Here is a 27,095-nt window from a genome sequence, read left to right on the forward strand (position 1 = left end):
CCAAGTAACCTACTCCTGTTCCTATGTTCCTAGGAGCTGGGTCTCATGGGCAAGGTGAGTCTGGAGAGGACAGATAAAAGAGTAACCTGAGAAAGATGCAAGCTTGTGGCTAGGGTGGGGGAGCGGGGGCTTGCGGTGGGAATTGGTTGTCTTACAGCAAGCCTGGGGCCAAATGGACCAGGGAAAGGAGGGAAGAGGCAGAGGTAGCTGAATGTCAATAAAATTGAGACCATCCAAAGAAATCCATGAACTCCTCACACTTGTTGAAGGCGAGGGTGGAGGCAGCAGGGGAGACCAGCTTAAGATGGCTTTAGTTGAGGAAAGAAGCTGGGGTTACCTTTGCATTCCAGGAACATCCTGGGATAATCAGATTTCACAGACCATCATAGTTCAAATCACCAACACTCTCCCACTGTACTCCATTTCAACCATATCAATAGGAGAATACTTGTAGGAAAAAACTGCTACCCAGCAATTGATTGCTGAAAATTGCCAACCAGGTGGATTCATTTTTAGATACTCAAAAAGCTTTTCTTTGCAAGTTCTACTGAAGTATGAACAGGCACATGAGACATCTGATAAGGATATAAACAAGGTAAAATAACTTCACTGATGTTGGCGATATCTCATTCAAAAAGAACTTACAAGATTACAACATGTAGAGCTGGGAGAATGCTGGTGCTGCCAGCATTTCATTTTTTGCCAGTCCCATGCAAGACTTCAGCACTATTTTCTTCATTCTTATCCACTATCAATTCAGTCCTTCTTCTAGTCTTACAAGTCACTCCTAACAACTATCTCTACTACCTAGAAGGACAAGGCAGGAGGCTCAATAGAAAGCCACCGCCTGCAATTCCCCTCCAAATCATGCAACATACTGTCCTGCATTGTTGGGGGTCAGGACATGCCCTGGACAGTAGGGCTGAGGTCAGCAACTCACTGGCACAAACCCAAAAAGCATGGCTGCAGCATCAAGGCCAGCGCCAACATGAGCACTCAAGAGCCCAACTGAGTTATGTACTACTCTACCGCGGACACCCCCCACCAACCCCTGCAGCAAACTTTGCCTTTCCTAACATGGTTTGTGTCTGGCAAGAGTATCTTGAGCTCACTAACACCAGAGCAATACTGATGGGTCCTGGTAATGGTGTGAGTAATCACACAAAGTACCAGATACCAAAGTGCATTGTTTTAAATGTGATTATTCCTATTGCGCATTGGTACCAATACACTAAATAAGCCTGCAAACACTGATGCACGTTCCCATATCATGCAATCTGCTAAATATTCATTTAATTTCCTCTTCTCCCTAACCAAGTGTGTAGATCTCAAAGCACAAGTGGAGCCAGACACTTGGTTAGGAGATGCAAATACCTTTAGAGGTGGTGTCAAAGTGTAGAAACCCACTGACGTTTCTTGTTTCTTCTTCAAGGCTTCCCTCTGCATCAACTGGTGGATAAAAGCAGCACCAACATGAACCAGAAAACAACACTTTTTGTAAATCACATAACATTAATGAACAGCTTTAGGTAGCTCATGAAGTAGCCCAATTCAACAGTGAGGGGTTAGGGGCGTGGGGCAAGGCTCAAAATAGACCACTTAGGAGGATGTTGTTTCTGTAAACATCATAGCCTTTTACCTTAGACCTGCTAAAGTACTCAGCTCTTTTTATGAAGGAGTGAAAGCTTGATTCCTTGATCAGAGCATATTATCTACTCTTAAGATGTGGGTGATGCTACAAAGCTAATTCCTGTCTATCTTTAGTTGTTTTGAGGCAGTTGCTCTGGGGAATTCTTATGCAATAGCTTCTCTTGGGAGGACCAAGTGCAGATTTTGGCTTTGTCTATGCTGTACAGCTAAAAGGTGATTATTCCTATTGCTTTAGGATATTCAATACCAAGCAAACAACAGATGAAAGGCAATGAAAAGCAAAAATAAGTGTTCTTTGGAGCAACTTTCTGTTGAAGCAAAATAATACAGATGGTGGAAATCGGAAAAAAGATCAGAGTGATCAGAACTCCCTCCCTAACAGCACTGTGGGTGTACCGAGACCACAGGGTCTGCAGTAGTTCAAGAAGGCAGCTCACCAACATCTTCCCAAGGGCAATTAGGAATGGGCAATAAATGCTGGCCCAGCCAGTGAAGTCCACATCCCGTAAATGAATTTTAAAAAAATTGATGAGCTTCACTAGAAACATTTGGCACACTTCAACAAAAGGTGAAAATTTCTAGTCTTCTTTTAACTTTTATCGTGGGCATTTGTTCCCCTCCACTGATCCCCAAAATAGTTTCAAGCTACGTCATTGGCATCACTACCCTATCTCAAGCATCCTCAATCCTTTCTTCACCCAACAATTTTATGTGGATAGGAGTCAGAGATGGTGATTAGTACCATGATCAATTCTTTCCTCCTTCAAACTGAGGCCAATTGTAGACAACCCACTCCTTCCATCACTACCGGTCCATCCAAAATTAACTAGCTCAACAACCCTGGTCCATATAGCTCAGGTCCACGTTAGTTTTTGAGCTTCCACAGGGCCCACGATTTCTATGCGATTAGGTGAACAGGACTACCGAAATTCAAAAGCTCATAAACACAAGAGTGACATCTCCACATCAAGGGTGGCAATACACTCAGTGTAGGATTCAGGGGCACTGGTAGCACCCTAGGACTGAGTGCAGTGAAACAACAAGAACAATGGCTGAGGGTCACTTCAAATTGTCTTGATTCACTGAAACCAAACAGCTTTCAGTGATCCTCAAACAAGAAACAAGCAAAAGTGCAATCAATATTAAGAAACCTAGAGCAGAGAATGTCAAAGGGGCGTTTAATAGAGGTGTTCAAAGATGTTAAGTGTTTGAATAGACTAAATAAGGAGAAAATGTTTCCACTGGCAGGAGGGCATAAGGTAACAAGAATAGGATCCAAGGGGAAATGAGGAATTTTTTAACTCAAGAGTTATGATGATGTGGAATGCAGTGGCTAAAGGGTGGTGGGAATTGATTCAATAGTAACTTTTTTTTAAAAAAAGGGAATTGGATATATATTAAAGGTGGATAAAACAGCAGGGCTCTGGATAATAGCAGGGAAGTTGGATTAATTGCATAATTCTTTAAAGAACTACAACAGACAGCAGCCAGTTTTCTTCCACGCTCCATGATTCTGATTCCCGGGCACATTCAGAAACACTTACCAGAGTAAGATCGCAGTGGCACATCATCAAGGAGCAGATGGAGGAGGCGCTGTGTGTGAGAACGCTGCCGATTCAGAGATGTCACACGCAGTTCAATCCCAGCAGTCTTCATCAGCCATGACATCTGGTTCAAGGCTGAGATTTCGTGGCCTGCGGAGAGGAATTCTTCCAGCTTTGAATGAAGTTACAATTAATTTTGACACAAAGATAGCGGTGAAAGGAGAGACCATTGGGTAATCGTTGGAATAAATTGTGAAGTTTTTTTAAGTCACAAACAGGAGAGAATGAAAATAGGGAAAAAACAAGACAGACAAGAGAAGGGAAAACTGACAGAGAGGAAACACTTACACTTGTTAAACTGAAAGTGAAAGCACAAGAGAGAAGACAGGAACGACTTCAAATCCTCCTCTACCTTTAACTGCAAAGGGGAGATGCTGGAGTTGAGAGAAGAGAAAATCCTGGCTTGTTCTCAAGTATCGCATGGTTGGTCCAGAGGTGTCCGAGTATGCACACAGCTGATAAATCACCTAGTGGAGGAGAGAGAGAGACTATTTGGCACCAAGGAGTAAGAATTCCACACTATTTTGCTTTGAGTGAATGCATACAATAACTCTGCATTCAATACACTGAAAGTTACTTTTAGAAAATAAAGACCAAATCCAAAGTCCCTTGGGCAACATTTTCTCCTCTTCCCAGAACAATACTAACTCAATGGTTATTGGTCCTACAGGTTGGTTGCTGTCTGGTCTCTCTTGCATGCGGTCTGTCTTCACGCATAAGCCTTATAGAGAAAGGTTAACGGTCATTGGATCGATTCAGCTTTGATGCCCTGCACAGAGACTGGCCAGAAATGTGCGCAGGAACCACAAAATTACAATTAGAAGTTCCGTTTTCTTTGCTCGTGGTAACTCAGCACAGATTAAAGATCATAGGTGGAAATGGCAGGGGGTGGTGGTGGTGGGGGCACTAGTTAACTGAGTGCTTGCATAGTTCTGCAACAAGGTGCACCTTTACAAACGCAGCTATTAGGGGACTGTACAGCACATTTCTCCATTAAAAGCTCGGACAAAACTTACAACAATAATAACCTTTATATAAAACACAAACCCGTGGACACGATAACACAAACAACTGGAACACTGCCCAATTCTGGACATACTTTAGGAAGGATGTGAAGGCCTTGGAAAATCAAAAATCAAAACCTTGTGTGGTCTGGAGTAGGGAAGAGAGAGAGAGAAAGAAACTGTTCCCATTGGCAGAAGAACCAGAGGACAGCGATTTAAGGTGACTGGCAAAGTAACCAATGGTGACATGAGTAAAAAAAAGTTTTTATGCAGTGAATGATTAGGGATCTGGAATGTGCTGCCTGAGGCAGGTACCACCTTGGTTTTCAAAGAGAACTGAATAAACACGTCAAGTGAAAAAAATTGCAGCTCTACTGGCAAAGGGCAGGGAAGTGGGACAGACTGGATTGATATTGCAGAGAGCTGGCATGGATTCAACTGGTCGAATGGCCTTCCTAGATTATTCTTAAAAAAAATCATCATTTTTGACAAAAGGGGATTAGATAGAGAACAAAGAGAAACAGTATCAAATTATCAAGAAAAACTGAGTGATAACAGAGTGGGAATGTAAATACCACCAGATGCCAAAACTGAGCAGTTGATCACAATCCCAAAATTAATCTGCTCTTGTAACAAAATGTTTTTTTGACTGTCTTCACTGATGCTTGGACTTCACCCAAAATGCACTCTATCATGGTAACCAGGGTTATTCTTTGCTGCATGCTTTTGCTTGCGGTTCCTATCATGTGAGCAAAGCAGCCAAACTACAGCAGTAATGTAACAGATTCTACCTTCAGATTTTCTCCCTTCCTGGTTCCCTGAAAGAGCTGACTCTTGCTGTATTAAGGTTGAAACAGGCACCCATTCCCTCTCCAATACCTCACCCACTAGATCCCAGAGTGTCAGAGGTCTTTTCAGGTGAGAAGGATGTCACAGCTGAGCATGATCCTGTCCATACTGTTACAAATAAAGTTTATAAGATTGCTATGTTTTGGGACACTCTCTTTAAGTTAGGGTACAATGAAGAAATGATGGAATTCATGTGGCTTGCTCTGAATCCTGCCCCATAATGAGCTTGTGGGGCTTGGTTGTTGAAGTTGGAAGGAGGCCCAGGATGTTTTACTCGGAAGAAGGTACAAGATGTTGACACCTGTGGATTATGGCAAGAGTATCTGTGATGACTGTGGGTAAGACGTTACTTGCCAACTCTCACATTCGAAATGTCAGCCTTTACAAATGGTTATAATTTTAAAAATGTTTAACTCCAAGATAGAATAGCGTGGTGAGGGGGCGGGGGAGGAGGGGGTGGATTAGAGGATAGCTAATTAACATTTCCATACATTACATTTCAAACATTAGAGTTTAGAAGGATGAGAGGAGATCTAATTGACGTATATAAGATGTTAAAGGGGATAGACAAAGTAGGCATGCAGCAGATGTTTCCCCTTGTGGGGCATTCTAGAATGAGAGGCCATAGTTTTAGGCTAAGGGGTGGTAGATTTAAATCAGAGATGAGGAGGAATTACTTTTCTCAAAGGGTCGTGAATCTGTGGAATTCACTACCTCAGAGTGCAGTGGATGCCGGGATGCTGAATAAATTTAAGGAGGAGATAGGCAGATTTTTAATTAGTAACGGGTTGAAAGGTTATGGGGAGAGGGTGGGAAATTGGAGTTGAGGCCGAAATGAGATCAGCCATGATCGTATTGAATGGCAGGGCAGGCTCGAGGGGCTGAATTGCCTACTCCTGCTCCTAGTTCTTAAGTTCTACCTGCATACAAGACCCATGTGCTCTGAGGATGTGCTTTAGGAAGGAAAACACAATAGAAAACCATTTTGATATCGGATTGCAGTTTTAAGATACCCTTGAGCCTCACAGGCCAGCGAGCAAACAAAAAGAGAAAAGAGATAAAGGTAGCCAGTCCTGAACCTGAAGCAGAAAAAATGGTGTCTTTTTCTTCACCAAGCAAAGTCAGGAGTGTGATGGAATACTCTCCACTTGTCTGGAGGAATGCAGCTCCCACAACACTCGAGAAGCTCGACACTAGCCAGGACAAAGCAGCCCACTTGATTGGCACCCATCAACCATTTTCAACATTCACTCTCTCCACCACTGACACACAGTGGCAGCATCTACATGATGCACTGCTCACCAAGGCTCTTTCAACAGCACCTATCAAACACGCAACCTCTACAACCTAGAAGGTCAAAAACTACATTTCAATGGGAACACCACCATCTGCAACTTCCCCTCCAAGTCACTCACCAACCTGACTTGGAACCACATTGCCGTTTCTACACTGTCACTGGGTCAAAATCCTAGAAATCCCTCCCTAACAGCACTGTTGGTGTACCTACACCATAGAGACTGCAGTGGTGGCTCACCACCACCTTCTCAAGGGCAATTAGGGATGGGCAATAAATGCTGCCCTTGCCAGTGACGCCCACGGATGACAAGAATAAAATCAGACTGAAGAGATCAAGTTTGAGAGGATTTAAATGAGGCTGGAAGATTCGCCTCATTTTTGCGGGAGTGAGAAATTTCCAGGGTACCGCTCACCGTGAAAGTCGGTCCTGGAATCAGAAGTAACTTGGCTGGAAAAGAAAAAAGGAAGCAAGCCCTCAGGAATGGGGAACAGCTTTGGACTTGTTCCAGGAGAACAAAGTGACCACTTAACGGACAAAGTATAACCGTGGCGTGAGGTTTTTGATTCTTTTAAAAGTTAAATGGGAGAAATTGTTCTGTAGTTTAGAGTATAAGCTGCTGACCAAATAATGTTAGACAATGTTGCTTTCAGTTTGTTTGTTGCAGTAAAAATTTAAAAATTTGAAACTTTAAAACTTGTGATCATTCCAGTCAGTCCCTGGAAATTCACATACGTTTTTACAAGTTATCAGTCTCAATGGGGATCATAACAACTTCCTATGTTGATACAATGGCACACACTTTTCAGAAGTACAGCCTGGAAAGCTTCAGGCATAGAAACCTGAAATAAAAAAGGAATGCTATCTTCACCTTCTCTTTCCCAGGGCGTCCATACCAATTGCATCTCTAATGTTGGAGGTAATGGATCCTGTCATTCTGGGAACAGGACATCATTCAACATGTCATTCAGTCTTTTGAGACCGCTCCACCATTCAATTAGATCATGGCTGATCTGCACCTCAAATCCAATTACCTGTCCCAGCTCCTTATCCCTTAATACCCTTACCTAACAAAAATCTGTCAATCTTAATATATGAGACCAAAGCATGTTTCAATGGGAAATAGATGATACCAAGGGTTAGGAAAGAACTAAGGCACTGCATATTGCTATGTCTCACTAAAACATATTCAAGTAATCCACCCCCTCAGTACTTTGCTCAAATCAGTGAGGGGAAAGGAAAGGTTATTCCTACCTGATAGCAAAGCTCAGCTAAATGTGGGGACTCCTTGACCGCGAGGGGTCCATTCCTTCCTTCAGTGCCCTTCTCAAGAATATTTAAAACGGAGTGAAGGCAGGTCCGTGGACAACCAAGAACTCCTTATTTATATTAAAACAAAATCATATTAACACAAACTTAAACAGTTTCTAACATTCCACAAACTTATTGTTCAATCATACTGCTATAGGAAGGGTGTTTTGACTGCAGATGCAGAGAGCAACAGTGGATGCAATGGAGGGGATGGAATTGCTTCCTTGTGAGAGGTGCTGCATCACTGCTACCTTGTATTATTAAATTATGAATATCTATATTCATCACCGTGTTCGCAGCTGCTTATGTGAGTCTTTCCAAATGGAAGACAAGGTTCAGTGTTTCAGCAGGTGTATGACAGGACAAAACAAAATCTGATTTCTAACAGTCCTTTTTGAAATAGAGAAAAGGAACATTTCTGCCAAAGTGCAAACGTATGAGGAATAAGAGTGAGGTTGAAGTTACCTGGATCTTGCAGATTGGTGGCATTCACTGGCTTTCGCAACTCATAACCCAACAAGTAGAATGCCAGGTTTGGTGCTTTCAAGTCCAAGGAGTTTATTAGCAAGCTTAGGATGTGAATTTTTGTGTTGTGTCTGACCAGTGTACTTTTCTTTTCTGGTACAATGCCTGCAATAAGAAAACACTTGTGGACACAATGGAAAGAAAATGTATTTACCAATGGCACAATACACCAGAACAGAAGTTAAAAATCAGGGACCAATAACAGCAGGAATCAAGAGCACCGGGAGCAGAAACTGGAGTCAGGAGGCAGAGTAACAGAAGCTGAGCAGTGTAAGAAGAGATTGGAGTCCAAAGATAGCAAAATGAAGCAGAAAGCAACAGGAACAAAGAACCCCAGGAGATAAGACAGTGGGAGACAGGAAGGAGACAGCAATAGTAGCTGGAACAGATTGTAACACATTCTGCAGAGATTGTCTTGACTGGTGATTACCGCATGTGTGTCTGGAATTGTATGTCAAGACAACCCATAATTCAGGAAAAATAAATATTTTGTATAAAAATTACATGAAAGCAGAGTAAAGTACACCAGATTTAAAGACCCAGTGTAGGACAGACAACCATTTGATACACAGTGGTATTAAATGCCATGCATTGACAATTTGGAGCTGTTGCTCTGTGTTTTCAGATGGAAGTCAAATTACATTTCTTCCCAAAGGTATGAGGCTACACTGGTCTATCAATTCCAATATAAATAGCAACTCAGTTGGCAGGGAATTCTCTGGTGTCTTTCTATATTGTTTTCAATCTCCACATGTGAAGGTGGATGTTATTATTTTAATAGTCTTGGGAAAATGGTGGTATTCTGTAAAGAAGACTGTGTGTGTGTGTCGATGATTAATTAAACTGGGGAAAGGTTAGTAAAGACAGCTTTGTGGGAACTGAGGGATGAAAGGTAAAGGTGCTAGGTGCATGCATTTGTAATGAGAGGTGATGGTGAAGTTGGAATTACAAGTAAATAAGTTGGGTATTAAAATTTACATTAGGTGATAGGCAAGGACTTGACTTTTCAGCTGTTAAATTTCGAAAGGAGTTTAAGGGACTTTTACACCTTACAAAGGTTTCATAAGTATACACGGTTATTAAATTTTATTTGACCTATAAGTGGAGGCAATAGGAAGACATGAAAGGTTTTTATATTTTGGAAAAGTTTGAGTTCAAAGAACAATGGAGTCTAGGTTGAAAGGGGAAAAAAAGATATTAAAGGAAAGGTGTTTAGTTGAGTTGTGCTGGCTGTTTAGGGAAGATGTCCTGAGACCACTTCTGTGCTGAGAAAGTTGCGAATTTGAAGCAACCTTCCAGTTTCAAGCCAGAAAAGTCTTTGTTTCTGAACTTGCTTTGGATTTCCACAGCAGAGTGGAAGGGTGAGAAGTTGTGTGGTGTACTTTGGGCAGGATTTGTAGCTCATTGGGCGGGCGGGCCTGGGAGCAGTCGCAAAACAGACTGCCACCCACGACTGGGCTCCAACAGCGATTTCACGCCGGCTGGCCAATTAACAGCCTGCGTGAATCGCATGCTGCGGCACTCAGCAGCGCTGGGATGGGGGGGTGGCGGGGGGGGGGGGGTGGGCGGGAGGTGGCTGAGCGCAGACGTTTACACATGCGCACGAGCTTGCGCACTGAAAACTCCCTGAAGGCACGGAGCTGCCTCGGGGAGCTGCAAAAATTTTAAAACCATAAATAATGAATTTAAAAATGTTAAAAACATGTCCCCTCATGTGAGCAGGGACATGTTATAAATGAGATTTCAACATTTTTATTTTACTTTTAATTCCCGTTGGAAACCTCATCCTGCCCATGGATGACGTTTCATAAAAAGTCCAAAGGTCGCCTGCCGCCAACTGTAAGGCTCGAAGGGCAGCACAAAATTGCATTTAATTATCACTTTAATGGCTGTGATAGGCCTGTTAATTGTCGGTGAGCACACTACCGGCTTCCGTACACACCCGCCGACTGAAAAATCGCACGACTGCGCAATGACGTTGGGGTGGCTGCCTGACATCATCGTGCATCATTTCACGCTTGAGTGTGTCCAGTGAAAAACTCTGGCCTTTACTTCAGCAGCAGCAGTTTTTGCTTTGAGTAATATTACTGGATTTTTAAGGTTAAAAATCTATAAAGGAGCTGTTGCCAAGTAGTTTACTTGTGTGTTCTGATCAAGTGGGTGCTTTTTGGAAATGTTTTGTAAGACTGTTTCAACTGTGTAATTTTAGTCTTGTGGTTTAGGTTATTTTTTTACTTCTTGTTAATAAATCTTAGTTTTAAAATCCTTAAAGTGTTACTGGGATCAGTAGTTTTTCCCTTGATTTCAAAATTATGATCAGTAAGACAAGTTTCCCTATGGGATTTGGCTTGCTCAGCGAATAACATTAGCTGCAGTCGTAAAACAGACCACTCTCCCATAACAGTACATACCAGCTTCAGCCGGAATCATTTCTTCAGCTCCTTCACTATCCAAGCAATCCACAAAACCAGACATCAATGCTTCACTGGCAGTCTGCACAAAGGGCAAGAATGAATTAGTATAGCACCACAAATACACTCATATAATGCACATTTCAATAAGCATAGAGATATGAGATTCCATTTTTATCCTTATATTGTTGATTCTTTCGCAGATGCAGCATGGAATATGGGGCAGTGCAAAACACTGCAGATGCTGGAAACTTGAAATAGAAAATGCTGGAAATACTCAGCAGGCCGGGCAGAATCAATGGAGAGAGAAACAGTGTTAATGTTTCAGGACTATGATATCCCACCAGTAATGATCAGCCAGGTCTGAATATTTCCAGCATTTTCTGTTTTTAAAATTTTTGTCACTTGACAGAACTGTTATAACTGTGCAGCAAACAGGCAGCCGAAACAATTCTCTCATCAGCCTGAACTCAATTCAATTCCAAGTGCAAAGGGCCAAGTACTCACTGTACCACACAGCCCCACCAAGAATGCAGCGTTTACCACAGACACAGCTTTCGGATCGAGAGCAATTCACACCCATGGACAATGAGTGAACATAATATTAAGTTTCCAGCTGTAAGGGGCTCAGGTTTTGAAACAGATCATGGCTGTCACACAGCTGTGCATCTCACCTGGTCTTCAGTGAAGTCACCCACCAGCTTCACCTGGATGTTTGGGTAGCGTGAGATGTAGCAAAGAATCTTGGCACTTTCAAATGCCAGGTCAGGGTTGGTGTTTCCATGGCTCAAGTACCTGGGGAACAGGAAGAGCAGGTAAAGGAGACATAAGAATCTCTATCCCAATATTTAACAAAATAAAAGCTTTGGATTTTCAATAGCCAACAATCTTAACATCCCAACAGCACTCTTTAATTTCTAAATATGGTGCCAAAATGGTTCTAGAGTATGAAGTTTCAGGCTTTTGAGTGCTTGACCTATTAAACGGAATAACACTTGCGTGCTCTGTGACATCATCAAATTCTTTCAAGTTAGTATGGCACCGACACAGCATTAGATTTTCAGGTTATGAAGGCAATACAAGGCTTGGAGCAGAACTTGTTGACTTTCTTATGTGAAGCCAGAAATTTCTGGGGAGTGAGAATTAGGGGCAAAAGGAAAAGGTGGTTCAAAGCAATTTAAACTAAGGGACTTCAGAAGAAGGACAAGGGGAAGATCAAAGCACTTTAAATGAATGGAAATTAATCACACAAATATAATTAATAAGTAACAGTTAAGGTGGTGGGAGGTACTCAACTAAAACATATACATACAGTTCTTCATTCGTTCAATATCAAAGGAAGTGAATTGAATTGGCTAAAGACTGGCATCTGTGATGGAGACCTCAGGAGGAGGCCAAGATGAATCAACCTCTCAGCACTTCTGGCTGAAGATGGCTTCTAATGCTTAAGACTTGACTTTTGTACTGTATATTGGGCACTGGCATCATTGAGGTTGGGATGTTTGTGGAGCCTCCTCCTCCTCCAGTTAGTTGCTTAATTGTCCAACAACGACAGCTGGTGGTGGGATGGAAGAGCTTTGATCTGACCCTTGGTTGCGGGATTGCTTAGCTCTGTCTATCTAGCTGCTTCTGCTGTTTACACATAATCTGTGTTGCAGCTTCACTAGTTTGGGGCCTGGTTTTAAGGCATGCCAGTTCCTGTTCCTGGCATGTTCTCTTACACTCACTAAACTGGGGTTAGTCCTATGGTTAGATGGTAATGGTAATGAGGATTATGCTGAGCCATGAGGTTACACATTGTGTTTGTATACAACTCTGCTGCTGCTGATGGCCCACAGCATTTCATGGGCATCCAGATTTGAGTTACTAAATCTGTTCTGAATCAATACCATTCAACATGGTGGTAGTGCCACACAATAAGATGCAATGTTTCCACATTATCAAGAGAAGACTTTGTTTCCAAAAGGAGTGTGCAGTGGTCACTCCAATCAATACTGTCAAGGACAGATTTGCATCTGTGACAGGTAGATTGTTGAGGACGAGGTCAAATAGGCTTTTTCCCTCGTATTGATCTGTCACCACCTGCTGTCTAGCAGATACTTCCTTCAGGACACCAACAGTAGTCAGTAGTGGCACTACCAAGCAACTCTTGGGTGTTGGCCACTGAAGTTTCCCCACCCAGAGCATGTTCTGTACCCTTGCTACCTTCGGTGCTTTTTCCAAGTGGTGTTCAACATGGAGGGGTACTGATTCATCAGTTGATGAATGCTGGTAGACAGTAACCAGCAGATTTTCTTGCCCTAACCCAATACCAAGAGACTTCAATGTTGAGGACACCCAGGGTCATTACATCCTGAATGTATACCACAGTGCTGCCGCCTCTGGTTGGTCTATCCTGCCAAACCCAGGGATGGTGAACGACGAGTCTGCAACATTAACATAAGATATAATTCTTTGACTATGACCCCAGGTATGAGCGAGGATGACTTTGCAGGGTCGATTAGGTTTGTGTCAGATGGCTCATCCACTTTTTACTCTTACTTGACTTCTCTCCAGCATTTTGGTACAAATGAGTGACTTGCTTGGCCATTACAGAGGGCAATTAAGAGTCAACCACATTGCTGTGTCTGGAGTCACATGTAGGCCAGACCAGGTAAGGATGGCAGGTTTCCTTCCCTAAAGGACCTTAGTGAACCAGATGGTCCTTTTTGACAATCGCGTAGGCTCATTGTCATTACTGGGATGAGCTTTATATTCCAGATTTATTAATTAATTGAAGTTAAATTCCCCCAGCTATAATGTTGAGATTTAAATTGATATCTCCCGAGCACTGGTCCGAATATCCGGATTACTAGTAACGTTAGTAATGTAATCAGTAACATCAGTTTCATTACCATATACTAATGCCCCCTTAAATACATATTATATGAACACACACACACACATCATTAGAAACATAATGTAACAATAAATGAGGTGAGACAAATTGCCTACACTTTTTGCACTACATAGGACATCCAAGGTGCTTCGTGTGCCCTGGATGATCAGGAAGTACTGTCAACTGCTCGTGTCCAAGGCTTTTGAGCTTGATAAACAGCTGGAGTCACTGAAGGGCATACAAAAGGTTGAAAAGTCTCCAGCATCGTGCATTCTAGGAGGTAGTCATCCTACAGCCAGTGAGGGCAGGAGGTTACTAAGTTGATTCCATCTGGCAAGGTAGGAGAAGCAGGTAGTGCCTCGAGGAGTCACTTTCAGACTGGTTTTCAGTATTGAATACTGGTGAGGATGACTACACCTATTGGGAGTACAGTCTGGAGCATGTTCATGGCACTGTGTGGCAAATGACTACACAGGAGGACAAAGTAGTATAGAAAAGGGTCATGTAAAATGATCATAGGTATAGTCCGAGGACATATAGTGATATCTGAAACTGCTAACACAGGTCCTGCATATTGTGTTGCCTCCCTCATGCCAGGGTAAAGGATATCACTGGGTGCCGAAGATTGAGGGGGATTGGGGGGGGTTTTGGGAAGAGAGAGAGAGAGAGAGAGAAACAGCCAGAAGTTCATATTGGAACCATTGATCTCGTTGGAAAAAAGTTGAGGTCTTACACATAGTTTCACAAGCTTGGGAAGAAGCTCAGAGCTACATGTGAGTTGAGTATAGGATCAGTAAGATAAGACAGGTTAGCATGTGACTGGAGAAATGGTGCAGGTGGCAGGAGCTTCAAACTCCTTGGGATATTGGGTCGTACTGAGCAACAGGGATTTGTACAAAGTGAGGTTGCAGCTCCACAGGACTGGGAACGTTGTCCTTGAGGGTGGACTATCTAGTGCTGTGGGAGAAGATTCAAACTAAATTGGCATGGGGCAGGGGGACACCAGGATAAAACAGGAAAGGGGAGATACAAGGTGCTCAGAGGACTGGGAGGGACAATCAGCATTAGGATAAAAAACTTAGTTCAGAAATAGCAGGATTCAGACTTGGGAGAGGCGTAGCGCTCGTGAGGCAAATGTTGATACATTTGTGCAAATGTCCAATGTGTGGCAAATAAGGATGTTGAGCAGCAAGCACATAGGTTTATGATTTAATGATAATAATTCAAACAATGGAGGATTGGGGATTTAATATTCCTGGCTACAATGTATTCAAGAAAGATCAGGAAGGGAAAAAAAGGAGGGGGCGTGGCAACATTGAAGAAAGATAGTTACAGCACTGGAGATGAATGCCAAACTTGAAGATTCAAAGACAAAATCTGTTTGGTTAGAATAAAGGAATAATATAGGGGCTATTGCACTGCTGGGTATGTGCAAGAGGCCAACATATAGTGAGAAGAGATAGAAGTACAAGTCTGCAGGAAAATTGAAGATACAAAAACCTTTTAGAAGTGTTAATAACAGACATCAATTATCGGAAAACAACAATTTAAAGGGCAAAGAGAAAGAGGAATTTTTGAAATATGTACAAAAGAACTTAATCAGTATATTACCAGCCCAATAAGGAATGAAATAGTGCTCAATCTAGTTCTGGGGAATGAAATAGGGAAAACAGCATGTTTCAATGGGAGAGCATTTGGCGAACATAGATAGCCATTTAATTAGGCTTAGAATAGTTATTGAAAAGAACAACGGAAAATCAAATGTGAAAATATTCAACTGGAAGGGGGCTCATTTTAATGAGCGGAAAAGGAATCTGACCGAGGTGGATTGGAATTAAAGATTAGCAAATAAAACGGTAAATGAGCAAGTGCAGGCAGGGCACCTTGATTTGGTAGAGTACATATCCTGCTCCACATGCAAACTCCTGGATGCTTCTCATGCCCTGGACAACCACATGAAGTATTGTCCAATCAAGATTAGAGTTTGGAAACTTGGGACTAAATATTCCTGGAAAGATAGGGAAGAAAAGAAAGAAGGAGCAGCAGTACTAATTAAGGGGAGTATATGGAGAGAGAATGTCCTAGACAGGTCAATGACAGAAACTATCTGGTTAGAGCTCAGAAACAACAAATGTACCATTACACAACTGGATGCATTCTATAGGTACCAACTAGTGGGAAAGTTAGGGAGGCAGAAATTTGCAGGGACATTACAGAGGTGCAAAAACAATGGAGTAGTTATAATGGGCGACTTTACTTATCCTAATACAGGCTGGGAAAGGGAAGGGAGAGGCAAGAGTTTGTAAGAATGGTTTCAGGAGAATTTTCTACATCAGTATGTTTCCGATTCAAGGGGTCATTGTCAGATCTGATTCTGGGGAATGAGATCAGTCAAGTGAATCAAGTGGCAGTTGGGGAACATTGAGGGGCATTGATCATAAGTATAGAGTTTAGGCTAGCCAAGGAAAAGGACATGGCACAATCGGAATATGAATAGTTATTTGTGGGAGGGCCAATTTCAGTGGGGAGAAGAATGGATCTAGCCCAAATGAATTGCAATCAAAAATTAGCAGGCAAAACTATAATTGAACAATGGGTTGTCTTTAAAGAGGAGATGGTTTGGTACAGTTGAGGTACAATTATTTCTCATTTAATGCTGTAGTTGCATTCCTGATAAGTGCAACTATAAATGAAACAACATTAAGTGAATCAGATTCTCCCATTACAGCCAATGTAAAAGCTGTAGTTAGGTTCTGTAGAACATCTCATAAAAAAAAACATAAAAACATTATATCCTGTAAGTTGAAACCCTATACATGCCTAAATTGCTATATTGATAAATGAAATAACTTGAAATAAAATACGTTTAAAAATATAAAAGAAAAATATAAAAGCTAACCTTTTCTATTTACTTCCCGCTTGCCGACCTGGAGTGTGGGGGTCTGAGAGCTGGAGCACAGCAGCAAGCGGAAGGGTTGGTGAGCAGGACAAGCTGCTCCAAAATGGCGCTGATTGGTTCACACGATGCTACGTCAGCCCTGGTGTGAAATTACGCTAGAACGGAAATCCCAGCGCTAAGTGCATGCATTCCCATACTAAATGCCCATTATAACCATGTTGTTTCAAAGGAACAACTGAAAACTTAAAATGGGGAGTCACTGTACATTCCTACAAAGGGACAAACCCATAGTTTCCTGGATGACAAAAGAAATAGAGTGCAAGATGGAGCAGAAAAAGGGTCCGCATGGCAGATGTCAAGTTGTTAACACAAGAAAGAATCAGTCTGAATATAGGTTCAATAGGGAAGTGTAAAATTTAATAAGATAGGAAAAAGAATATGAGAAGCTGGCACCTAACCTAAAAGTGAATTCAAAAGTCTCTTATGTACATTTAATTAGCAAAAAAGTAAAATGAGAAGTGGGCTGATTTGAAACCAAAATAGGGGTTTATGCATGGAGGCTGAGTGCCTGATTGAGGTGCTAAACGAGTACTTTGCATTTGACTTCACCAAGGTAGAAGATGCTGACAAAGTGATAGCAAAAGATGAGGTGGTTAGGATAAAGAGAAGGTATTAGAAAAGCTGGGACCTGATCAGATGCTTCCGAGGATACTGAGGGAAGTTAAGGTGGAAATTGCAGAGGCACTGCCCATAATCTTTCAATCCTCATTAGATACAGGGGTTCTGCCAGAGAATTAGAGAATTGTAAATTTTACACCATATTCAAAAAAAGGGCGAATGGACAAGTCCAGCAATTCCAGGCCAGTCAGTTGAAACTCAGTGATGGGAAAACTATGAGAATGATAATCCGTGACAAATTTAACAGTTACTTGGACAAATGTAGATGAATTAAGGAAAGTCAGCATGGATTTCTTAGGGGCAAGTGTCTAACCAACTTGATTGTATTTTTTGATGAGATAACAGAGAGTTGATGAGGGTAATACAGTTCATATGTTGTACAGGGATTTCCAAAAGGCATTCAATAAAATGGCACATAATAGCTATGCTGTAAAGTTAAGTTCCGTGGAAAAATAGATACATTGATAGCACTGATACAAAATCAGCTGAGTGACAGAAAACAGACAGTAGTGGTGAACGGTTGTTTTTTGAACTAGTAGAAAGTATACATGGGGTTCCTCGGAGGTTGGTATTTGGACTGGTGCTTTTCTTGATCAATGTTAATGACCTCGACTCATGTGTAGGCAGCACAATTTCAAAGTTTTGCAGATGACAAAAAACTTGGAAGTATTGTGAACTGTGAAGAGGATAGCGATGGAGTTCAAGAGGACTGAGACAGGCTGGTGGAATGGGCAGAAATGTAGCAGATGAAATTTAACAGAGAAATGTGAAGTGACACATTTTGGGAGGCAAAACAAGGAGAAACAATATAAAATAAAAGATACAATTCTGAAGGGGGTGCAATAGCAGAGGGACCTGGAGGGTATATGTGCATAAATTGTCGAAGGTGGCAGGGCAATTTAAGAACGCAGCTAATAAGCCGTATAAATAGAGACATAGGGTACAAAAGTAAGGAAGTTATGGTGAACATTTATAAAACACTGGTTTGGCCACAACTGGCGTATTGTGCCCAATTCTCAGTGCCACGCTTGTGGAAGGATGTGAAGAAGTGCAGAACGGATTAACAAGACTGGTTCCAGGGATGACGGATTTCAGTTAAGAGGATATATTGGAGAAGCTGTGGTTGTTCTTCTTGGAGCAAGAGAAGGTTGAAAGGAAATTTGGCAGAGCTGTTCAAATTAATGAGAGGCCTGGACAGAGTAGACGTCGTAAAACGTTCCCATTGGCAGAAGGGTCGAGGACGAGAGGATACTGATTTAAGATGAATGGCAAAAGAACCAAAGGCAAAACAAAGAAAAACTGCTTTACACAGCAAGTCATTAGGATCAGCAATGCACTGCCTGAGAGTGTGGCAAATTCAATCATGGATTTCAACAGTCATGGATAATTATTGAAGAGAAGTAGTTTGAAGAGCTACAGGGAAAAGGAGTGGGACAAGCTGGGTTGCTCTTGCAGATAGCCAGCATGGAAATGACAGTCAAAAGGCCTCCTTGTGTGCTGGAACCCCCATTCTGTGATCCTAACAGAAGAATGAGGAGAACCAATATAAAGTAAATGGCATAATGTTAAAAAGGTGCAGGAAGTGTGTTCTGGCGTTGTATGTACATACGATGAGAAGGCTGCGAAAAAGGAAGACAGCAGCCTGAATTTCACAAATCGAGGCACATAAGCAATTTGAAACAGAAGATTCCCTGACACAACAGAGATTGATCACCCAGAAGATTTACTTTGGAGTACTAGACAACTAATTTCTCTGCAAAACAGACAGCGTGACGGGGTTAGAAAAAGAGTCCCAAAAGGAACATTTGCATTTATATACCATTTTAACAGAAACACTTCACAATATCAATTACTTGTGCAATGCATTGACTGTTACATTACTTTAAAATAATTAATGCTGCAAACATATTGAAAAAGATAAAAAGAACACTCAGTAGGCCAGTGTCTAAAAGTCCTTCAAATAGATTCAAGTTTATAAGTCAGAACTGATATTGTTTAAACACTTGCACGTTAAGTGTTATATGATTGCCCTTTGTAGAAATGCAAAGCCACAGATTTTAACTGAATCTTTGCATCATTTAGAATCACATAAAAATTTGTGGTACACAAGTCAGAGTAATGGTGCCAATCTTTAACTTACCGAGCAATATTGACCACGTGGTCAGCCTTTTTGGTGCGTGGGTTGATGCCCTGAAGCAGCTGTTCAAGGGGTGTCGCTATGACAGAGGAATGGCTCTCTCTCAACCAATCCATGAATTGATTCTCCTTCTGAAGGGCCAGTTCCAAAAGACCCAGGGAATATTCCACTGCTTTTTCCAAGTGCTTTTTACCTGAAGCGTCAGCAAAACATGGTTTATAACTAATAACATCCGACAGTACAGGTGCTTTGAGAACTTAACTCCTTATACATGGCCAATGAAACCTTAGGTTCTAACATAGATGTGAACAGAGACTAGCAGCTCTAACTAATTGTGGACAATCAATAGCATCTGAAGCAACAGAATCAAACGCGAATCCTAGAGCTCTCAATAGTCTGGGTGGCAAGAACGTAAGAAATTGGAGCAGAAAGAGATGTGCTCCCTCGAGCTTGTTCTGCCATTCAATAAAATCATGGCTGATCTTCTACCTCAACTTCACTCCCCACACCCTTTCATTCCCTGAAAGGCCAAAAACCTGATTCGCTTTCCATATACCAACAATGGAGCATCCAAAACCCTTTGAGCAAAGAAATTTTTCCTCATCTGTACCCAAACTGTGGCTCCATGTTCGAGATTCTTCAGCCAGGAGAAACAACCTCTCAGTTTCTACCCTGTCAAGCCTCGTCAGAATCTTGTGTGTTTTAATGAGATTACCTCTTTCTTCTAAACTCCAGAAAGCATAGGCCCAATTTACTCAGCCTCGCATCATAGGACACACCCTCTCACCCCAGAAACCAATCTAATGAGCTCTCACTGTACTGCCTCCAATGCAAGTACATCCTTCCTTAAATATGGAGAAGGTAATTGAAAACAGTATTCCAGATATGGTCTCACCAAAGCCCTGTAACAATCATAGCAAGACTCCCTTATTCTTGTACTCCAATCCCCTTGAAATAAAGCCTTCCTAATAGCTTGCTGTACCTGCATGCTGACTTTCTGTTCCTTCCACAAGCACACTCCAGTGTTTCTGAACTTCAACATTTAGAAGTATCAGCCCCTTTTAAAAAATATTTTGCTTTTCTAATCTTACTACCAAAGTGAATAACCTCACACATCTCCACATTATACTCCATCTACCACCTTTTTGACCATTCACTAAACCTGTCTATATCCCTTTGCAGCAATATTCAAGAAATTAGTCTTTCATTGCTGAAGCATCCACCTAGCTACGAGACCAAGCTTTTGGTCATCTGCCTTCATACCTCCTTATGTAGCTTGGTGTCAAATTTTATTTGATAGCACTCCAGTGAAGTGCCTCAGGATGTTTTACTACATTAAAGGTGCTTTATACATACAAGTTGTTGTTATTGTCCTTATTGGATTTGAATTTTGAGTCATTTCAGGGGACATAGATTCAAGATAAGTGGCAGAAGATGTAGGGGGGACATGAGGAAGAATTTTTTTTACGCAGAGGGTAGTGGGTATCTGGAATTCGCTGCCCAAGTTGGTGGTAGAGGCAGAAACTTTAAACTCTTATAAAAAGTAACTGGATCTGCACCTTAAGTGCTGTAAGCAGCAGGATTATGGGCCGGGTGCAGGAAGGTGGGATTAGAAAGGGCACCTGGGTGTCCTCGGGCTGGCATGGACAAGATGAGCCAAATGGCCTCCTTCAGTGCAGTAACTTTTCTATGGTTCCACAGAAGGCCAACATAAAATATGAGTTAGAAGTCTTTAATTGCTCAGCTCAAGCTTCATCATGATATTTTGCACATATTGACATGATCGTGGGTCCTTTGTGCATCAAAGAGATTTCGAATGTTAAATTAACAGCTGTAGCTGTAACTTATGAGAGAGGTTGTTTTTCTGTCTATAATTATTCTTGGAAGGCAAGGCAAATTACTGTACAGGCTGACATTGAAACACAAGTGCTTATTTATTTTCCTGTGGAAATTCTGTGCCTTGCTGTGCATTTAGCCCAGAGGCCTGTTGGTCCCTGTGCCTTGCTGTGGGTGTAGTTGTCAGGAAAATGCTAGAATCTATTATTAAGGAATGCTTAAAATGTACTTAGGAACGAAGAGAGATAAAGGGGCAAAGAGGCTTAGAGGGGGAATTTGAAAGCTTAGGGCCTCAGCAGCTGAAGGCACGACCACCTATAGTGGAGCAATTAAAATTGGGTTGACACAAGAGTCTGAAAATGAAGGAGTGCAAAGATCCTGGAGGGTGGTAGAGATGGAGAAGGTTACGGAGATAGAGAGGGTCAAAGCTATGAAATAATTTGTCAAAAAGGATGAGAATTTTAAAATCAAGACACAAGTCAACAAGCACAGGGGTGATGTGAGCAAGACTTCTTGTGCCTGGGCAGCCAAGTTTTAGATGAGCTCAAGTGTATGAAAGGTGGAAGATGGGAGGCCAGTTAAGAGTGCACTGGAATAGTCAATCTTGAGGACAAACAGTCCTAAGAAAATTGGACTCTACTTTTCCACAGGGTAAAATTGAGGGTGCGAGCCCATGTGTGCTCACGTGGTTTACAAGTGTTGCAGCAACCTGATACAGAGACACCTGGTTGTGCCTGGTTCCCATTTCTGTCAATGGAAGTAAATCTACTGGAAGAAAATAGCTTGATTTGATTGGACGATTTTCCTTACTGTTGTGTTCTAAATTGTTGCTTTTAGCAAAAAGAAATGTGGACCAACATCAAAAGTGCAATATGAGTGTGACGTAGCATGTATTAAACAACAGATGCAAGCCACGTGGTGTACAGGTGACAGCCGATCATGGTGATGCCCACAGCTAGTGTCAGAACCTGCTGTTCAATAATAAGAATGTCATACCATAAAAAGCAGTGCTGAAACTTTCTTTATGGCGCTAACAGATGTTAGGTCACCGCTGGCTGAGTTCAAGTATAGTTATTATTGAGGCTGGAAAGTGATGTCATAACACTGCCCATTCAGCTGGACGTGGCCATTGAGCAGCTGCCATTATCGGAATATTATAACAACTGGGAGATCTATGAAGAGCCTTCAGATATTGTGGCTTTAGTATTTTTCTGTTCCAGGAGTTTTTCTGCACATTGCATGTGACTCTTATGGTTAAATACAGGGGGAAAAAGGTGAGACATATAAATGTACATGATACAACAAATGAAGGACAGAAAATGTCTAGAATGTGAAATTTTCCACAGCATTTAATTTTGAGAAACCACAGTGACAAGCCACAGCCAAAGCTGAATAGAGTAAAATGACAAAATGAATTGAAAATGGGACAAACACCTCAAAAGTATTGGACAAAGGGAAATCTGAGATAGATGAATTCAATAGTTTTGAGATTTGGGGAAACAACGAATTCGAGCAGGAGAAAAAGCAAAGAATCTTGTTGCAAAAGTGTACGCACTACAAAAAACACTCTGACAATAAATCAATGTTCCAGCTCATCACTGTGCATGCACATCATATATTTTTCTTTACCTACCAGGGAATGGTGCGTAAGTGTCCAGCAGTTTAACACCTTCCTCCAAGAGGCTCAAACAAAGACTCAGCATTGGGGAGTCATTCAGCAAGTGAAACATCAGGTTGTATCCTGGAGACTTGAATGCAACCACCAGCTCTCCTAGGAATCAAAGTAGAGGAGTAATTCATTGCACCATGACTAAAAGCAAAATACTGCAGATGCTGGAAATCTGAAACAAAAACAGAAAATGCTGGAAAAACTCAGCAGGTCTAACAGCATCTGTGGAGAGAAAAACAGAGTTAACATTTCGAGTCCATATGACTCTTCTGCGCAGCTCTAAAGAGTCATACAGACTCGAAACGTTAACTCTGTTTTTCTCTCCACAGATGCTGTTAGACCCACTGAGCTTTTACAGCATTTTCTGTTTCTATTGCACCATGATTGTTGGGGCTAACTACTGGGTAGCTGCATAGAGTAAATGGGCCATGCTTAACTCAAAATGGACTTCAAGACAACCAAAATTTGCTCTTTAGTGCCTAATTCTCAGGTTGCTTAAATATGGTCAATTTGGTTCCATCATATCCCCATTGCAGTACAGGGTTTTCTCCATCCAGCACTCATCTGAGAGGAGATTTCACTGGGTGTCTATAATGGTTGAGATAGACACTGCCCATTCACATGACTGGAAGGAACATTTGCAGGATGTCTCCAAAAGTTGAGTTAGGCACTGACCATTCATTTTGCAAGGAGGCTTCAACTAAGCACCACTAAGGCTGGGCCCATTCACTTTCTGTTCACCTCGTGGTGGCTTCAAGTCAACCCAGACAGATGGGATGAAAGCTTTGTTCTGCCTGGTTCTGTGTGAAATGGAATTTGGTAGTGCCAACCAACTTGTAGTATGAATGGTTCTCCAAATAAGCTGAACCTGTTTCAACACTCACTGGTATTAAACTGGCACACTCAAGCAAAAACACCACAGGCTGACACCCAAACTGGAAACAGCGTCACATCGGCACAGTTTAGAGGGAGACTGTTCTTCTGAGAGTGGAGCAACAGGGCAACGCCAAGAACGTGTGGACTGTGAGCACTGACACAGAATACAAGTGATGGAAAGTGTTCTGCTCCTTCATCTTAATCTGCTTAAAATTAACAAAAGGGCAAAGACTGAATTTACAATTCAAATATTACTTCCCACAGGTTTTAGGGAAACTGACATAGAACAAACAACGAACTAAAGTTCTCCCAGTGAGAAGATTGATTCTGTTGAGCGGCTGCCCATTACTTACCTTGAAGCTCCACCATTTGGTCCGTAAAATCTTCTGGCCGGGGTTCATAATCTGTCAGGAGTTTGTGGAAAACCTCAAGCACAACTTCAGCCACCTCCCACTGTGGAACATCATGCACATGAAGAATTAGCATCACTCAAAGTCCCGGTCTGCAGTGCTGCAATACAGGTATCAATGGAACAAAGAACACATATAAAATGAGATATCCAACATTGCTTCTGAAAGGACCAAGGTCACTTCTCACCTTTTCTGCAGCTCTCCTGTATGCTCTGGTCGGAAACCGGAGAAACACAGAGTCCCTGAGGAATTGGAGATAAGGATCGAATCCTGGCGGACGGAGGCCTGCCCCAAGGTTTGTGGGGAAAGAGCTTTCTACCAGTGTACTTATCAGGTAGCAAAATGCTCTGGTGAGAGGATACTCCTCACTACGAGATTCAATTTCATTCAACTCCACCTGAGGGTTAAAGAATAAGAAATGTGGCAATCTGAAATCAATCCCCCAAATCATAGAATCATTCAGCATAGTGGAAACCATTTGTCCCAAGATGTCTGAGAGATCTATCAAATTATTGTCACTCCACCCTCACTCTCCCCTTGGCCTTGCAACTTTTTCCATTTTCAAGAATACATCCTTTTGAAGGTTCTTGTTGAAACTGCTTCCAACCCCTTTAAGGCAGTACCTCCCAGATCGTCTTAACTCACTGCCTGTAAAGAATTTCTCATCTCTCGCCAACATGTTCTTTTGTTCAATTATGTGGCAAAACAAACATGCATTTAAGGGATAGAAGTGCCTTTATCACAGATAAATATCCCGAGGTTCTTCACAAAGGTATAATCCGACAAAAAGGGACGACGATCCAGAGAAGAATACATTAGGAGGGGTGACCAGAAGCGTGATCAAAGTGGTGGATTTTAAGGAGGAAACTAAATGAGGAGAGGGGCTTTAGGGTGAATATCCAGAGGATGGAGCCAAAATATTTCACAATTCAATAATGAGGCAAAGGGAGGGGGATTGCACAAGGGCCTATCAAAGGAACAGAGTTCCAGGTGAATGTAGGGCTAGAGGTGATTTCGGAGTTAGGGAGGGGCACAGCCATGCAAGGATTTAAATACATGGATAAGAATTTAAATTGCAGGCGTTTGGGCACTGGTAGTCAACATACGTTAGAGAGTAAACTGATGATTTCTTTCTTTATTCATTTGCGGGATGTGGACGCTGCTAGCTCAGCCAGTATTTGTTGCCCATCGCTAATTGTCCTTGAGAAAGTGGTGGTGATTTTCAGCATTTTCCAGTTTGTTTTTAAGAGCAGTGCCGACATATCGCCAATCTAATTCTCCTAAGCAGCAACCCTCCTTCTCCCCCACCTCCTCGTTGTAACAGCCATCTTTCATTGCAGCTCCTCCCCAACTGCTGACATGGGTGCTAAGCAGTAAATTTTTGACTATCCAATGGGGAAAGTCATAGAAATACTGGTTTGCATGCAATTGGCAGTGCAATATCCTGAGCTGCCTCTTTATTCAGCTTTGTTATTTTGTAGATGCTTACCTCAATCCCAGTGTCTTGTCTCTGACTTGGAGTTCGAACTGTCTGCAACATCTGAAAGATGAAAATAACACTGTTGGGGCTTTACTGTTGTACGTTGAGATGAGGCAAACAGGAATTGTGAGGAAATAAAGTTAGGATACATATTATTAATGTAACAAGTTGCATGGGACATGAGAAGGGAGAAATCAATGGAGCGCTCCAGCTGATACCATGGTCACAGATCAGATTCTCCACTTGTTCATTGCTGAATCCCACAACACCTCACTATCTATTAAGTTAGGCCCTCTCAAAGACTTACAGTAGGCATTTCTCAAATCAAAGAAAAGGCACAATGTCAGTGGGCTGTATGGCCTGACTCACTAGGTCTGCAGTTACCTCTGGAGCCACCAGCCCATGATTTTTCAGTTCACAGAACATTCACTCTATTATTGCCGCTCTAGACTCTATATTAGATCTCAACAAATTCAACATCACATTTTGTGTTACCTACCTGGGTATACTCTAGTGACTGCCAGAGGGAAGCAGCAATCTCTGGTGATTTGCCAAATGCTGCCAGTGTCTTCAGTATTTCAGCTTTGAGGACGGGTGGGATGCTGCATTGGATCAGGCCCAACATAACCACAACAGGAGTCCACTGCGGGTGCTCACACAAAGCCAGACGGGCATTCTCACTCTGGGAGAAACAATGAGGCAATATAAGCACTGGAAGGTTCCTCCCTCTCCGGATCCCCTTTCCCCTATCTTGAAAATGCTGGCATTACCAGAGTACAATCCCACATCATCAGTCATCATCACGGTCATTATTCAGGTGTAAGACTGAACAGCAAGCTTTGTCTGATTGCATAACTGGAGAGATTTGCAGCCAAGCCTGATGCTGATCTCACTCAACACAGGTGCACACACAGCACAGAATTTACATCAAGCCCAGGGGTGCTGAGGCCAATTATAGATCCCCCAATGCTGCTCTTATGCAGGCCAGCTAGATCAGCAAAGCAGAAATCAAGTCTGGGACGACTGGTATAAGTGCTTAGAACCACACAGTCCATGCTCTATGTGCCCACTTTGCTATCAGATAAACAGCAGATAAATTGCCATCACTGCATGAGCAACAACTTTCAATAGGGAATTAAATAAATACTTGGAAAGGAAATACTTGGAGGGTTATTAGAAAAGGACAGGGAAGTGGGGCTAATTGGATAGCTCTTTCAAAGGCACACCGGGGTGAATGGCTTCCTTTAGTGCTGTGTGAGAGCTATGGGAACTTCAGCTGCTGCCCACAGCTAATACAGGCTAACGCAACTCAGAGCAGGCATCCTGCCTGGCTGGTATGGCTTAATTCTACACCAGTTGGTGTCTTTATCCTCTGGGAACTGGTATGGGCGATTTCATAAACTGTTTCATGCATTGTAATAACAAAGTTTCATTCAATAACACAATATTTTAAAAAGTCAGTCAGACTTTACAGGCTTAATACATATTTTGTATTGTTACTTCAGCAAACACAAACACTAACTGCTAATAATCTCCACCTTAATTATTTAAAGCACAGCAAAGTCAATGGGTATAAATTCTTGG

General features: G+C 42.0%; 1 protein-coding gene across 2 annotated transcripts in view; it reads right to left on the reverse strand.

The window, feature by feature from the left end:
* Positions 1–27,095, reverse strand: part of nup205 (nucleoporin 205) — a 98,826-nt gene that overhangs the window by 42,243 nt on the left and 29,488 nt on the right. For both annotated transcript variants that reach the window (XR_005946470.1, XM_041216128.1), the window contains exons 13-25: positions 26,011–26,193; positions 25,521–25,571; positions 24,219–24,428; positions 23,975–24,074; positions 22,710–22,847; positions 19,244–19,433; positions 11,323–11,443; positions 10,649–10,730; positions 8,178–8,342; positions 7,656–7,780; positions 3,607–3,721; positions 3,195–3,344; positions 1,375–1,449 (exon numbers count right to left, since the gene is read on the reverse strand). Coding sequence is in view for 1 of the 2 variants with exons in the window: in XM_041216128.1 (XP_041072062.1) it covers positions 1,375–1,449; positions 3,195–3,344; positions 3,607–3,721; positions 7,656–7,780; positions 8,178–8,342; positions 10,649–10,730; positions 11,323–11,443; positions 19,244–19,433; positions 22,710–22,847; positions 23,975–24,074; positions 24,219–24,428; positions 25,521–25,571; positions 26,011–26,193 (1,705 nt within the window). In the remaining variant the exon portion in view is untranslated. The remainder of the gene's footprint in view (positions 1–1,374; positions 1,450–3,194; positions 3,345–3,606; positions 3,722–7,655; positions 7,781–8,177; positions 8,343–10,648; positions 10,731–11,322; positions 11,444–19,243; positions 19,434–22,709; positions 22,848–23,974; positions 24,075–24,218; positions 24,429–25,520; positions 25,572–26,010; positions 26,194–27,095) is intronic.

This window comes from Carcharodon carcharias, chromosome 21 (genome assembly GCF_017639515.1).
Source record: "Carcharodon carcharias isolate sCarCar2 chromosome 21, sCarCar2.pri, whole genome shotgun sequence".
In the NCBI taxonomy this organism is placed as follows: domain Eukaryota; kingdom Metazoa; phylum Chordata; class Chondrichthyes; order Lamniformes; family Lamnidae; genus Carcharodon; species Carcharodon carcharias.